This window comes from Prunus avium, chromosome 8 (assembly GCF_965620075.1).
Source record: "Prunus avium chromosome 8, drPruAviu1.hap1.1, whole genome shotgun sequence".
In the NCBI taxonomy this organism is placed as follows: Eukaryota; Viridiplantae; Streptophyta; class Magnoliopsida; order Rosales; family Rosaceae; genus Prunus; species Prunus avium.
This window is the reverse complement of record NC_142291.1, coordinates 28106582-28120755: the sequence shown is the minus strand read 5'-3', so window position 1 is coordinate 28120755 and position 14174 is coordinate 28106582. Positions and strand designations below refer to the sequence as shown.

The 14174-nt window shown below is 38.9% G+C and overlaps 2 protein-coding genes across 2 annotated transcripts; both read right to left on the bottom strand.

Moving 5' to 3' along the window:
- Nucleotides 1-924: 924 nt before the first annotated feature.
- LOC148292462 (glucan endo-1,3-beta-glucosidase 7-like) lies at nucleotides 925-4373 on the bottom strand. Its single transcript, XM_088245170.1, has 5 exons — nucleotides 4214-4373; nucleotides 3334-3998; nucleotides 1895-2218; nucleotides 1387-1696; nucleotides 925-1241 (listed from the first exon to the last, which is right to left on the bottom strand). The coding sequence occupies exons 1-5, from the start codon at nucleotides 4275-4277 to the stop codon at nucleotides 1204-1206; spliced, it is 1401 nt and encodes a 466-aa protein (XP_088101296.1). The 5' UTR covers nucleotides 4278-4373; the 3' UTR covers nucleotides 925-1203.
- Nucleotides 4374-6233: 1860 nt separating this feature from the next.
- On the bottom strand, nucleotides 6234-10963 carry LOC148292461 (cyclase-associated protein 1-like). The gene is made up of 10 exons (XM_088245169.1): nucleotides 10523-10963; nucleotides 9795-9963; nucleotides 9640-9704; nucleotides 9146-9461; nucleotides 8925-9072; nucleotides 8718-8827; nucleotides 8533-8588; nucleotides 8399-8455; nucleotides 8046-8189; nucleotides 6234-6779 (listed from the first exon to the last, which is right to left on the bottom strand). The coding sequence occupies exons 1-10, from the start codon at nucleotides 10793-10795 to the stop codon at nucleotides 6690-6692; spliced, it is 1428 nt and encodes a 475-aa protein (XP_088101295.1). The 5' UTR covers nucleotides 10796-10963; the 3' UTR covers nucleotides 6234-6689.
- Nucleotides 10964-14174: the final 3211 nt, after the last annotated feature.

The window sequence follows — 14174 nt, the reverse complement described above, 5'->3', positions numbered from 1 at the left end:
CACAACATTATCTCTTAGGCAAAGGATGGAGCTTTTGATGTTCATTGAAGTGGATCACTCATTTTTGATCCCTTCATTTGGAGAATATATTCTCTGGGATAGCATATTTACGAAAACAGTTTGCATTGAATTTTTAACATGTATATTTCTGGTTTTGTTTGATATGTCACAAGAAGTAATATTCATACTTTTAAAAGCAGAAGAGCCTCAGAAAGACTTCCATTAAATGGGGATATCATTAATTTGCTATCTCCTGTTAGTACTGCTACATTTTCACGTTGCAAAACATTATTGATCTGAAATAGCAACACAGTAATATCTCTGTTGCAACTAAGTTTTTCTCCTCTCAATACTTGCATTATCATTTGTATGTGACAATACTTGCATTATCATTTGTATGTGACAATGTCAGGTTGCCATCAATGGAACAATAACAAAAACGCGGCCCACTCTCTTAAAACATGATTGGAGAGTGTGGGGTGCAGGGTATACGACATTTTCTATAGAGACGATTTAACCACATGATCATGTTACTTGAACACAAGGGTATATGCGACTGTCAACTGTTAATGCACATTAATGTTTGACGGTATATGTGATTGTCAACTGTTAATGCACATTAATGTTTGACGGTATATGTGATTGTCAACTATTAATGCACATTAATGTTTGACGTATGTTGATTTTGATGCATTTGGAAGCATAGGAGACTGTCTTTTTTTTTAATTTTTTTTTTTAGCTGATAGTAGTTCTTGAGTTGGGAAGTATCATTATACCAATGAAGATTCATTTTCATATCAGATTAGAGGTCTGAAATGGATTTTTCTAGCACAAGTATTTGATTACGCTTTGGAATGAAATCCATATCCATAGAGGTTAATGTAAACTTCATAATGAAATCCATATCCATCTGACGACTCTGAGTTATTCACCCTCACCATTCATGTTGCATTTTTATATATTCTTTAAACCCTCACCATTCATGAAGCAGTACATTCACATTCCCAAATATTATACTAGAGTTCTTACAATTAACAGATATCCCAATAAAAACTAGGAATCTTTACAATTAAAGGGCTATATATAATAAATTAACAACCAAAAAAGGCACACCAAGACCTTATTCCCTATATTCCGTTGATTTCTAACCTTAACAAATCCGTCACTAGATATATTAATTTTCTTTGCTTCACCATCATATAGTCATGTATTTCCACCAGGGTAAGTGCAAGCATTATAACCTGCAACCAATTGGAAGACTTAATTTAGAAAATAAAAAGCTCATAATCTTTTAGATTTCTAATCATTCACTTCATAAGGTGTGTCCCCATCATGGTCGAAATGGGCAATTTCATATATGTGCTTCTAAAGGTGAGGAAAACTTACTGGGATTTGAGGATGTGAGAGTTGCTGTCTGTGAGAAATCACAATTTAGTGGAACTGTCCCAACAGTATGATAATACAGATTCATGGCATAGGCAGCATGGGATGCTACGGTGTTCGGGTCAAAACAGGCACCTCCCGGTTGGATTGCACTGCAATCAATGCCGTGGCCACAAGCATAGTCAAGATTTGCCTGCAATTGAGCATCAGAAACGCCAGCTTTGGGCACACACCATGCTGAACTAGGCTTAGGTGAAGGAGTCACTCTTGGTGTCGATGGTGTCAATGGTGTCGACGAAGGTGTGGATGGTGTCTGAGGATATAAATATAAGGGTTAATCATTAAGCATGAAGATTGTAAAAAATAAAATGCCTGCATGTTACCCTGAACCCTAAATAGTTAACCGACAATCTACCTAGCTAATCGCCTAGATTGACAGCCAACCAATATATGTAACATATCAAAATATGCGGTAAGAGACCATTTCCCTAGAAGGTTTTAATGGTGTCACCTGGCTACTCTTTGAGAGACCAACATCATATGTCACGGTTAGATCAGGCTTGTACAGCCCAAATGACCGCTCGGAGGTCCCGCCGGGTTTCAAATCCTCATCATAGAGTGCAAAGATATAAGTCTCGACAGATTTTCCAGGCATCAGTGGAGTTCCAACCTGGGATCTAAGGTGTGCAATCAAATTGCCATTATATGCCCTTGCATTCTCAACACTAGGTCCAACCTCATTGCTATCTCCACGGTATGGCCATCCAGTCTCAGCAATCAAAATCTCAATGTCTTTGAATCCAATTGCATTCAAGGCAGACCGTACGCCATCAACCTGCACATTCAAATTGGGTCATGAATTTGAATGTAAAATCAGTGACTTCAAAATCACAAGGGCCAGCCAAGCCAAACCAAAGCTGTTGAAGCTCTCCAAATTCTAATTTAGTTAGGCAGTCATTATCAATTACATAATCTTTCCTACTGCAAACGAATCCAACGCCATCATCACAATGATTTGAATTTGTAAAGATTACCCAAGAAAACAATGTTACTAAAGTTTCACTAACATTTTGTCCAAAAGTAAGAGGTTATAGTGGTCCCAATTTGATTTATTTTTTTGTCGACGAAACGACATCACTACGAGACTTCTTCGAATTCATTCTAATAAATCCAATCTTAAATTGAAATCATATCATGCATGCACCTATCTAAAATTATTGTGATGGCCAGCCTGTGACCTTGTCAACATGCATATATGTTAAGGTCACATCAGATAAGTTTCCATGCTCCCATCATTTCACTTAAAAAAGCAAGGACAATAATACAGAGAATAACATGACTCACACTACGAAAATTTAAAACCAGAATTGAAATGATTATCAAACAAGCTGTTACATAAATAGTAGACTCTTTTTCGATTGGAAATAAAATAGTAGACTTAACAGTAAAGGGATAGTATAGTAGTTATACATTTTTCTCTCATTTTCCTTTTTAACAATTTAGATACTAAACCTAACTCTTTTTTAAAATATAATTGATAGTCTAAATTAAACGTAGTAAAATACATTTTTCTCTCATTTCCTTTTCAACCAATCCTCACCTTTCACGTATCCAATTTTCTAGGGAAGAGAAGGAATGGAAGGTACTAGAGACAAGAGAGAGGGATATGGTTCATGGTTGCAAGGACTAATAACAATAAGAACGGCCACAGAGGAGCAACAATAAGAACGGACACAATTTAAGAGCCTTAAACTCCTACGTCAATGTCGTGAACTCGTAACGTATGAGTCGTATAAAATGACGCAAAGACCAACCGTATACGATTGCCCGTTGACGATTTGACTCACAGGTCAACGTTTCAAAACGGGGTGGGCCCACGCCAATTCACTAAAAAAGCCTTGACCCGACCCACCCGACCCGTGAGAACTAGAGAAAAAAAATGCTACTCACCTGAGCATCGAACATGTTCATGTACTTTATCCCGGTCCCCGCGTCGACACGTCCCGCGTTTTGCTGAAACAAGCAAAACGCCAGCGTTTCGGGCCTCGGGTCGCTCTGGTACGCGAAAAACGGGTACGGGTTGACCGCGAACGGCGACCCATTGTCCCTCTGGAAGGCGAGGAGCCCCTTGAGGACGTCCTGCAATCCCGGGTTAAACCGACCCGACGAGGGCGGGTCGGACTGGGCCAGCAAGGTCATGGCGTGGACCGTGGAGACACGGACCTTGCCGCCGAGGGACGCGGCGGAGAGGGCAGATTGGACATTTCGCATGGCGGGGAGGAGCTGCGAGATGAGGCCCTGGTCGTTGGAGAAGAGGACCTCGTTGCCGACGTTGATGAGGTCGATGTTGCTGGCCGGGTAGAAGGCGAGGACATTCGAGTTGACCCACTGAGCCGCCGCGTTCGGATCGGAGGCGAGCGCCGGGATGTCGCCGTTGGATGCGCCGATAGCTATTGCGATTCCGGTGCCAGCGAGGGCCTTGATGATGGCCGGGTCGGCGCCGTAGAGCCGGACGCGCTTGATGGCGGTGGACTGGAGAAGCTTCGCCGTGGCCGCCGGAGGAGGGAGGTTGTCGGCGACTTGGCCGTAATTGACGCCGATGAAAGACTGCGAAGCTGCAATTAGCAAAAGAGAGAGCAGAGAGTCGTTAGATGAAACGGTGCGTTTCGGTGGTTTTACGATTTACGAGGTAACAGAAACAGAAAGTTTGATGGAGCTGAACAGTGCTATTAATTCAGTTATGGAAAATTTAAAGGTTTGTTTCTTTTTCCGGGACAGTGTTAACTTTTTTTTAGAATTTTCAGGGAAAGTTTTGGGAGGAAGTGATTACCTGCAGAATAGAAAGCGGTGAATAGGAGGGAGAGGAAGATGGGGAGGTGTGAAAGCGATGCCATGATCTGTTTGATTTGAAGCTCTGCTGCTTGTGCAGAGTGTGGAAGACAATGCAGGAATATATAAGGCAACGTCAGACCCCCAAAAAAGAAAAAAAACAATTTAAGTTTGTAAACAAAGGATAAGGCAACGGTAAGAAGGTGAGATTTATTAGAGAGAGAGGGAGAAAGAGAGTGAATTTTCAACTAGCTTAGCTGGACAGGACTTGGAGTTCTGGACTGGAGTGAACTCGTGGGGAGTGGACCCACGTGTCTCTCAAACTTCTTTTTTGGAGTATTTTTCTTACAAATGGCGGTGAGTCACCATCACGTTAATTGCAGTAAGATTAGTGAAATTCATCTAACGGTAAATTTAATTTTCCTCACCAATTACTATGGTATAGTGAGCGAAAATGTTGTCGTTCATGTAACGCCAAGGCCAAAATTTCACTTCTCTGTACTCTAATGATTAGTGACATAACATACTTTCTTCCTTCTTCAATATTTGGAAATATATGTTTATCATATTAACTTTTAACATCACCATAAAGAGCTATTCACGCCTAAATATCGAATTCATCACAAAGATATAGTTTTTCCGAATTCACGTGAGTCGATTATGAAACCTACTTTAAGTAGGGATAAATAACACTAGACTAACAACTGATAATTAGTTCACAATTACATAATATACTTGTTTGTAGTAAATTAGAAATTGTGTTGATAGACATTTCATCCTTCTTCTAGGGTTGAAGGTTTGGAATTGATCAATCATTCAGTAGTGATTATATATAATTGACCTTTCTTCCACAATCGCTCAACGTCACATTGGATTTGGTCATGCTAAGTAAACTAGTCACACTATATAAACTTTAAGAATTCGACATCTGAGTCGAATGGGTACGTTCCACATCACTCAGATTGGTCATACTTAGACAGTCGACCCAATCATGAACTTCCACGTGGCAACATCCATATGTATAATAATAAAAAATAAAAAATAAAAGAAATGTTCAAAGCTAGGATGGAGCCCGACATGGTTGCGTTCGCTGCCATTAATCTTTTCCTTAGCGAATCTCATCAGCATCAGCAACACCTACCTACCGCGTGTGGAAACTTAGAATTCAAAAGCAATGGGAAAAGGGGACTATTTGCTTAAAAAAAGTATTCCTTTACCCTTTTTTTTTTTGCAACGAAATTGTGTTGTGGAAAAGAGCTGAAAGAAAAACTTGTCCGAGGGGAAAGTACAGAATGAGTGAAAACTGTAAATTCGTGGCAAGTTACCCTTTTAATAATCTCTAGATTCAAGTCAACAGAAATAATGAAAACTCTTGAGGTTTTGGTGAATGATAATTTTATGAAATGGAAGGATGATGGAAAGTACCAGTGGGCCAACCGTACTACAAAGTTGGGGGTTGATTGGAGAAGACTTGGAGAAGACTTGGTGAGTGACTTTGAGGCTGGACGGTGAGTAAATATGCTGAGGAAATGTGGTAGCGATAGCGAAGAGACTTGGGGCCCTCGTGCTGATTATTACGCGGATGGAAGGATTATGAGGGGAAGAACTTGGATGAAATGAGGATGCCCTTGTTCCTTTGTCTCTCATCACGCAACTCCCCCCTTCCAGGCAAGTTTTTCTTGCGTGTAAAGAGGCCTAATTAAGAAGCTGGGCCATGAGACTGCTAATGGCTGTTCATTGTTTTGGCAGAGACACTAGGATAAGGGGTTATAGTGAGGAGTCCTTAATAGCCGTTTGATCCAATGCAAAGTCATTATTAAATTGTTGGATTGAACACCTCATTAAAACCCCATTGTACTGGTTGTATAAACAATTCCAGCCACGTAACAAATGCGGTTAACATTTAACAAGGATTCAACAGTTTCACATTTGCTTAACATGTTTTCTTCTACTTGGACGAGCTTTTAGCTTTTATCAGACACCTCTTGACTTTACAAATACAAATTTTTACAGTCCAACCATAAATTTAACCCCCTTCAGTAAAATAACAAATTCCGAGCCAAAAAATGTTCCATCTTTAACACATCACTTCTATGTCAAGATAATGTAGAAGATGACTACAAGCATATAATCAAGAACAAATTTTGAAATTACAAGCGCACAAATGCTCACTCCAGCTCACTCGCAGATGCAAAAACATCGCTACAACACTCATCTAGAAACAAACTTTTGAAAAATCATGCAAAAGACTCGTTGTTTACGAGACATGCAAAAGAATCCCCTGGTTTGATAGGCCAACAAAAAACCAGTGAGACTGATAAGAGCTTAACCAGCAAGGCTGTGAATGTGTCACCCTTATATACTGAAAGCAATGGTAGTAAAGGAGAAAATAGAAAGAAGCCACCCCTCAACCCATTCAAGTAAATGATTAAAATAAAAGATATGCAAGCACTTAATCAGCAACCGAAGAGTCCAAATTACCCTCCTGCTGAGTGAGAGACTGGGGTAGTTTCAAACCGACCATCCTTAAACACATGAATAAACTGTTCTGGCAAAGCATGCTCCGCCTGCAATATTAAAGATGTAAATGGTAAGCCCTAAACCCTGAGCTCAAGAAACCAACATACTAATTACTTCTCACTTCTTATTTTGATCAGAAAATATACATTTCCCATTTAATGCAGAAAATTTAACAAGGAAACTAACGGTTAGAAACTACATGCAATCCCTCATTGTCATGAAACTGAAATGATTTATATTTTTTTATATTTTTTATATTTTTTTGGTAACCCATAATTGTTAAGGAAATAAGACCATTATATGATACTCCAAATTAATATAGGTAGAAAGTGGAAATATAGTTGATTGGAATAAAAAAGAAGTATCAGCTATATGGGGCCAAAGTAGGAAATAAAGATCCTAATACATTGGAGTATGTCCCCATAAGCTAATGGTATATTAGTACCTCAAAATATCACGGTGAATTACTACGTACCTACAAAAACTAAATTATGTAGGTACCATATAATAAAAGGACTTCTTCGGGCTCTTTCACATACAAGCATGTAGATATATATCATATATTGCAAGACAATAATGCAGTCCAACTAAAAGCATACAGTATTCCTACCATTAAACACAGCATACAGTATTCCTACCATTAAACACGTGAACCCACCATTGTGGTAGACTAGTTATTTCTTAATTTTTAAGAACTTTTTATAAAATAAAATAAAAGACATTTTAAGAACACATTCAGAAACATGGACTTCAAGCCTAACCCTAAAATCCCACCTTCCACCTAACTACAGGCCAGTCACCAGAAAGTTTATAACACAGGGAAATTCACTTTGAAGAACAGATACTTGATATGGCCAGCATCCATATGAGAGATAAAAACACTCTCAGGCAACTACCAGATGGAAGCTCAACTTCAACCATCAGAGTATATCACCACTACTTAGATGCATATTAAGAAAGCTATCTACCAATGAGAGGAAAAGACAAGACTCTTGTACGCTCTACCATTTCTCAGCAATTAAATATGCAACTTAAATTTCAAGCAACACTGGATATAACAAGGGTAACACATTTAGTAATAAAGTAACACAACAATTTAGCCAAGCTTTCAGTCAAAATAAAATGTGTAGCATTTGTACAGATTTCTAGATATATTCCCCAGCTTGCTAGGTTTAGGAAGTCAAAGAACCATCTAGATTCTAAACCACTAGCTTGCATTCCAAGATAACTTTAAGTCCCAGGGAAGAACAAACAATGAAGTCTTCGAAAATGTCAAACAAATACATTAGAATAGAATAAACATGGAAACATACCCAATCACCATCAGGTCCAGAAGCAGGTACTAATATATTGACCTCACTTGACTTAGCAGTAGTTATAGATGCCCCCAGAGCATCTTTGCTTAAGTAAAATTGGCAGCCAGCTGTGTTGTCCACTGAAACTGTAGGAGCCGAGCCCTAAAATAGCAATAAAGATAGTGCATATAACAAAGATTACAAGATGGTTTTATATATATCATCACATACGAAACAACTGAATGGTGATATTTGGGATGACAACGCTACAAACATTCAATTTTGATGTCCAAAAATTATGATGGCAACATTGGAAACATCCAATTTCATGTCATAGAACCATTAAAACTTTTCATGGGAATAATTGGTACCTGGCATTGCACCTCAACACGGTTGCAATTTACGATCTCACAAGCAGCCACAACATCCTGTGTTCACAAGAGAACAGAAAAATCAGCCTAGATACATCAATATGTATTGCTTCCATTACTAATCTCACACTAACCGTAAATAAGATTCCCATCTTAGTGCATTTGTCAATTGTAATGTTGTTTACTTTCCCTGCAAATTGGGCAAACAATTTTTAGTACTTGTGTAGAACATGAATCTATAAAGTTTGTATTGAAACACAACTTGACTTTCAATGTATTTATACAATTCGGAATAAAGTTTGTCATATAGTTAAATTACCTTGAATTTGCACAACAGAGTCTTTGCATCCAAAAATATAAACAGACTGTTTCGAATCACAGTCACTAATAACCAAATCTTTCTTTCCAATCTGATTCTCAACAGCCCACCTGCCCAAGCCATAAAAATGATAAAAAACAAAATTACATACTGGAATAAATCCCTCATATGTAGTTTAACCATGGTAGAATGATCATGCTTACTCACTTGCGACCCATTTGGAGCTCAAGCTTTGGTGGTCCTGCTTTAGAAAAAGAAGGTGAACTGGTACGACTTTCTTTTTCATGGGTACCAACGATGCCAGTTCTGTCGGCCCGATTCTTTGTCTTCATATCATCTGTTACCTTTCTCAGACCTAGGGAGCAAGAAAACCAAATCACATCCCTCAAACATTAACTTAAAATTTTAATTAAAAGAAAAGAAATTACCTGTAGTCACAGGCTTGCCGGAATTAATCTCTTGGAAAACAGCTGCCATCCCTTCTTTAGGGCGTGATGATGAAGCCTGAGAAGTTTCGGAACTGAAAAGTGATGCTGATGGAGGAGGTGGAGGAGCAGGGGCACCTGCTGCAGGAGCTTTTGGTTTTGATGGAGCAGCACTGACAGCTTTGCCAGTTGAACTCCAAACTGGACCCAATGGATAGAAACTCTTAACATAATCTCTTAAACCAGGCAAATATAGTTCCTTGAGAGCTTTGGCCCACTCTAAATGATTTGGGTCTTTGGTTTTATACTCAACAAGAATCTGTATTTTACGAATCACAGAGTCAGCACCTACTCACTGGAAAACTTTACTTTGATGCAATCATTACATGATTGGAGATAATTGATAAATGCTGCAAGAGAAATGATATGTGCAATTAGAGCATGTGATTCTATTCTTTTCATGCAAATTACCAGATTCTCACAGATATGCATAGTACCTTGTTGTTGTAAAATTCAGCCATCTGCCAACTTTCTTCGACATGTGCGATAGGCATGCTCATACCTTGAAAAGGCAAAAGCATAATAAGTGATTGGAAAAATGAATGAGTTCATCTGCTTCTAACACAACTTAGAAATCATTTATTTTGCTTACCACATTCTTTCCCTGTATAGGCAATCCAAGCCAAAGCTGAGAGACTGTCAACAGCACTCTTCAAGTGGTTGAAAAAATCAGACCGCCTCCCTTCTGTCAGTGCATTTGCCTTTGTGATAACCTCATGCAGGGGCTTCAGAAATTCAGCCAACCCTGCATTGTCAGGTTTCTGCACAACAACGAGCATTCCCATTGAACATAATGAATTTCATTTCACAAGGAAAAGAACAAGATAGAAAACATTTAAAGTAGATAAGCTCACACTCCTTGCTACTACTAACATTCACAATATCCAAAGAATTGTAACATTAATCATTCGAGTCGCCCCAAAAGTCAGCAACACCAAAGTCTGAACAGGAAAATTGATTGTTGCCCAACTATGTTATTGCTACTATAATCCAAATATCGTATTTTCTTTTCCCCATCAACTGCTCACCAAGATGAAATGAACACGCACCAATCCGATCCAAACCCAACAAGATAGCACATTCCTTTCATGGTCCTTTACATAATCGTTTACGACCCAGTCAATATTTAACATCAAGCACACGTTTTTTAAAATCCAATCAACATTTCATAATCAAAACATAAACCTCGTCGAATCTTTATACTAACCAAACAATCCATAAGTAAATCTAAAAATTCAGCACCCAAAAAAAAAAACACATAAATTCACACTCAAAACTACTAGCTCAAAGAAAGCATTACGATTTATGAGCGAGACTGACCTTTGTTTGCTTCACCTGAATCAGCAGGTCCTTCTGAACAGCAAAAGCCTGCTGGAGAACCTTGGTGACGTCCAGGATCAGTCCCCCAATCTTCTCGGCCGCGGCAGAAACCCTACCCAGATACTGCCGAATCAGATCCTCATAGGCCAAAATCGACGGGTCCAGCGGCCCGTCGTCGCCACTCGCCGCCGCAGACGCCGCACCGCCCGACAGCGACAGCGACTCTAGGCGCGCCACAGCCGATTCCAGCCTCATTATAAGCTTCTCCTCCATAGCCGCAAGCTCAAACTCTCTGCGTGTCTTCTCTGTCTTTGTCTCTCTCTACAGTTAGATTAGATCTGGTGTGGCCGTTAATTAGTAGAGAAATGACTTCCTTCGCTTTTTTCTTTTTTTTTTCCTTTTATGTTTTTAATATTTGGGATTTTTTTTTTTTGGACACCGAAAGGTGAAAGGGGAATTTTGATTTGGCGGGTGTTAATCTGAGTCTTCTCGCACGGTTTAGGAGACGTGGGGACACGTGGAGGACAGAGAGCGAATCTTGGCTGTTCGTGCGTTGTTCAACACCTTGCCTGAAAGTAATTAATTTGTGCTAACTCAAATTATTATTTTTAATTTGTGGGATATCATCAGACAAAAACAACAAATTTCTGAGGGACAGTGTAAGGTGGGACCCTTCAAATTTATCTGGTCTCATTCTCTCATTTTATTTTATTTATAAATTTTTAATAGTTTCATTTTATTGTAGTGTTACCAGCACGGCAGACTAGTATCACAAATTATATATTGCCCAATCATGACGATTGACTAGAATAAAACTAGTATGTAAATGGCATCCAAAAACATAATGTACAGTAAAAAAGTTACTATTTATCGTCATGAATTCATACTCTCTAATTTTCGTATTAAAAAAATAACATAACCTATCAAATTATATAATAAAAAATATTATTATTATTGATTGAAATATATAACTCAAAAAAAAAAAAAATTACATCAATTAAATAATACAAATTTACTTATGTAGTTCCACTCGAGTTGAAACCCCTTCTATATACATTAGTGTAGTTTAAGAAAAAATGACCTAATACATTGTTTTTATACCGTCCTTCAAGTGGACCGGATGAGTCATAATAGTAATTAACCAGAGATGAGAGGGTTTGGATAGCCCTCCTCAGTGGTGGACGCACATTGGGACAAGAGGGGTCACATGATCCCTTGTGATGTCGGAAATCTGGCAGTGGACTCCACCGGCGACCCCTTGGCCGTTTTCTGAGCAACCCCTTATGTGCACATAAGCAGGGACGAACCCAGGATTTCAAATTAGGGTGGGCTAAATTTACCTTGGGTACAAGCTTTGAATGGAGGAACATAATCAATGGGATCGATGTATACAAATTTCCAATTTTTTTAAAAACACAAAACCTATATTAATTAACCAAAACTAAAACTCACACTAACCAACAAAAGAAATAAACTCATACTAATTAAACAATTACAAATGTAGAAGTTATTTTTTTTCTTTCCAAAAATGTAGAAATTTTTAGGATTAAAGTTTTATGGCGTAAACACATGAATGATTACAATTTAAAATATATTGGAATTTTAGGGGACTATAAGGGGCTGACCTACTGTCATTTGTTTATTTTTAATTACAAAATCTGTACAATCAAATGTTTTGGCCAAGCCGAAAAAGAAAAAATTACATAGAATTTTTTTAAATAAAAAATTGTAAATCCCTAATTGATACTTCATAAACTCTAAAAAGTCCCCAAATTTCAACATCAACAAATTAAGACAATAAAAGAAGATTAATAATTGAAGATTAATTTGGTTTGCTTTAATTAAGCATTGAAGGGCATTGTTGATTGGCGTGTAGCAGGGATGATTGGCTCTTTCTTAATGTTTTTTTATTTCTCCCCTTGCATTAGCAAAGGGATGTTTTCTGCGCAAGAGGGTGTGTGGGATTTGCTTGGGTAGGCTGGGAGTATTGCTATAGGCTAAAACAAATCAAGACACCTGGGCTATAGCCCAAGTTAGCCTGGGAATGGGTCCGTCCCTGCACATAAGGTGCTCGATGAAAGTCCGATGTGGGCTTGCCTTGCACAGCTCTCTAAACTTCTTCCAGATGCATTTGCTCTACTCTAGCAGCACCACAACTAGGATTGAATAAATGTACTATCTTTATGCTTTTTAGTATTATTTTTTTCAAAAAAAGAAAATTTGAGGTAATGACAATTTAGTATCCTGTAGTTATACTCTTAAGACATACTAGCCTCTCTGCATGCGCTTCCGCGCCTGCGAGAGGCTTTTTAAAAGAAAAAATTAAATTTATTTTAGAATTAAAACAGATAATGGGTAGTTGTGTTCCATAAAAAGAGGATCCATTATCTGATTTTTCTTTTAAATTAAAATTTTTTTAATATGAAAAAGTGTAAATTTACAATATTATCCTCATTTAATTAATAATTTCAATTCTTAATGTTTGCATTAATCAAGGGCATTTTTTGGTATTTTCAATGTTTCACCATTCCCTGCCTTTTGCTTTATATATATAGATTAGTCCCTACCTTTTTTATTTTTACAATTAGATATTCCGATTTTTTAAATTTGTTGCATGTCATTAAAATAACTGTTAAAAAATCTGTCAAGCAATGATGTGGCGCATGTGAAAACCCACTTTTTTGTTTAATTAAAATAGAATATTATTAAAAAACTATAATTAAATGTAATAAATAATTATTAAATATCACAAAAACCGAAAAAAACCAAAAAACCAAAAACTTCATCGCTCTCTCTCTCTGCAACTCTTTCTCTGGGGAAAATCGCTCAAACTCCATTGTCGCTGCCCAGCTCCTCCCGACGCCCAAATCCGTCGAGTCATATCTCTCTCTTTCACCAAGCCCCTAGCATGAGGACGGCGGCGATTCTGATGAGGCCGGTTCCGGAGCCGAGCAAGAGGATTTTGAGAGGTCGGCGACGCGAGTCCAAGGCCGTGAGAGTGGGGCCGAGTGGGTCGCTGCTAGGGTTCGGGGGTGGTCGAGGAGAGTGAGGAGCGTGGTGGGCGCTGGTTAGAGCCGGCTAGCCTTCCTGGCTATGAATGCTGTGATTTCAATATGTTTCAATGTCCACTTCAGAGTCAGTGTAAGAGAGAAGGATGGATTTGGGCACTGGCCATGGCGGATTTAGGCGCTGTCCATGGCGGATTTAGGCACTGTCCACGTCGGATCTGGGCATGGTGGAGGAGCTGGGCAGTGGGCGGGAGAGAGAGAGAGAGAGAGAGAGAGAGAGGTGGATTTGGACGTAGGGGAGGAGCTGGGCAGTGGCGATGTGGAGTTTAGCGACATAGTTTTGCCCAGAAAGAATAAGGAGTAAAAAACTAAAATTGTGAATGAACCCAGCCTCTGCACCTTACCCAAACTTTCCCCCACTCAATCGCTCTTTCCCCATCGCCCACATTCGACAACTCAATTTTTCCCTCACGTTCCAGCTCTCTCTCTCTCTCTCTCTCTCATGACCCTTGGTCTGAACGATTGCAGTAAAAAGCACTAAGATCGAACAATTGCAGAGGGTCTGGGCATCGGCTCTGGCTATGGCGAGGTGAGGTTTTGGATCTGGTGCAGCAATGCTGCCTGAGATTTTCACCTTCTCTTTG